We start from the raw sequence: 1,595 nt of genomic DNA, 5'->3' as shown, positions 1-1,595 counted from the left end.
TTCAAAAATAATCTAATTTTTAATGAGTCGTAATCAATTTTTTTTTTGAAATAAATAAATAAAAACATTTTTTGTTTACATTTTAATTCCGTGATGATAACATTGTCGCCCAATGACGTCTTTGATAAGCATATCTCGCAGTGCAATGCAGTCATTGAGTCTAATTTTGAATATTTTTGTGGTTTTTTTTCGTGATAATGAGCTACTTGTCAAACAAATGTCCATTAAATTATCGCCAAAAAAAATGATGTTAATTTTCGTTTTTATTGCGAATTTTTATTCAATTTTTTTTGCGACATAAATAAATTTAAATGATAATTCAACAATGTTCAATGGACTGCCAAAAAAATAAAATGTCAATAAAAATTTTTTATTTTGTTTTGGTAGCCGGCTTTTGAGTCACAACCGGTAAGTGAATCGTTGTTGATGGTTTTTTGGTAGTTGCACCCGGTTGAGCAAGTGTCGCTTGTGTCGAAGCCGTCTGGTGAGTATTTCCAGTTTGTGGTGCACCTTGGCAATTTATGCGCGGACAACAATCTGGATAGGATTTGCTAAAATCCGTTGATGATATCGAACAACCAGTTTGTGCTGGTTTCGAATGGCACCTAAAACGATATTTTGCGAATGAAATTTTATTTTGGCAAAAGCATGACGTAACGTTTGTTTTGGTTGTTGTTTACATTTTAAATTTTTTAACGACACGTGCAATAAAAATAACAAGTTCATAGACCTCGTTTCATGCCGGCAAGACGTGATTGTAATTGCGTGAGTGTAACGAGATTGATTGAAATGCAAAAAAAAAAAATTTTTGCATAAAGCACTCACCCAACTGCATCCATGGAGTAATCGGCGTAACACCTTATCATTTCACACTTGCCCTTGCGTTGGTTTAACGACCCACTTTGATAGAAGCTGTTCGTCTCTTTGTCCCAGCATTCGTTTGGATGGTCTGTAATTGTTGGTTAAGTTGCGGAACGAAGTTTCAAGGTGAAATGCATATCAAACCTGGATGCTTTTCCGCTTGTACTTTGTATCCATTCACCAGAAGTCCGTTTTGCAACGACAAAATGCAAACGGCAATAATCAGAATTTTGTATTCCATTCTAACCGGATATGAAAATAATACAAAACGAAATGAAGCAATTGCCGGGTTTACGTCTGATTTTGAGCAATTTGTGTCATGGACTGAGTACCGAGCATTTATGCAGGGAGAAAGAGTTCACATTGATATTCTCATCACTTGTATTAAATATATTTTAATCAAAACAAATTTAATCAAGTCAAGTTGACGAGTAAATCCAGCCGGCGTGAGATCATCATATGGTATTGAAGTATTTTAGGCCGATACAAAAATCAAAAATCTTGATCTTAAACTTCAAATGTAAGTATATTGAGTATCAAATCATAAAAAAAGAAAAATTTAAATTTCTTCATTCGTTTAAATTTTTTTCATAAAAATTTGGCAAATTATAAAAATGAGAAAAAAAAATGAATTTCGTATTAAGTTTGATTTTTATATTTTTAAAAAATTTTTGAACAAAAATAAACAAATTATAAAACGATAGGTCTTGATTTACTAAAGATTAGATTAACCC

The 1,595-nt window shown here is 32.2% G+C and overlaps 1 protein-coding gene across 1 annotated transcript; it reads right to left on the bottom strand.

Moving 5' to 3' along the window:
• Window positions 1-245: 245 nt before the first annotated feature.
• Window positions 246-1,219, bottom strand: LOC134830515 (uncharacterized). The gene is made up of 3 exons (XM_063844028.1): window positions 1,006-1,219; window positions 826-949; window positions 246-605 (listed from the first exon to the last, which is right to left on the bottom strand). Exons 1-3 carry the CDS (start codon window positions 1,100-1,102, stop codon window positions 371-373), a joined length of 456 nt encoding a protein of 151 aa, XP_063700098.1. The 5' UTR covers window positions 1,103-1,219; the 3' UTR covers window positions 246-370.
• Window positions 1,220-1,595: the final 376 nt, after the last annotated feature.

Source organism: Culicoides brevitarsis, chromosome 1 (genome assembly GCF_036172545.1).
Source record: "Culicoides brevitarsis isolate CSIRO-B50_1 chromosome 1, AGI_CSIRO_Cbre_v1, whole genome shotgun sequence".
Lineage (NCBI taxonomy): Eukaryota > Metazoa > Arthropoda > Insecta > Diptera > Ceratopogonidae > Culicoides > Culicoides brevitarsis.
This window is presented reverse-complemented; position numbering and strand designations above follow the sequence as displayed.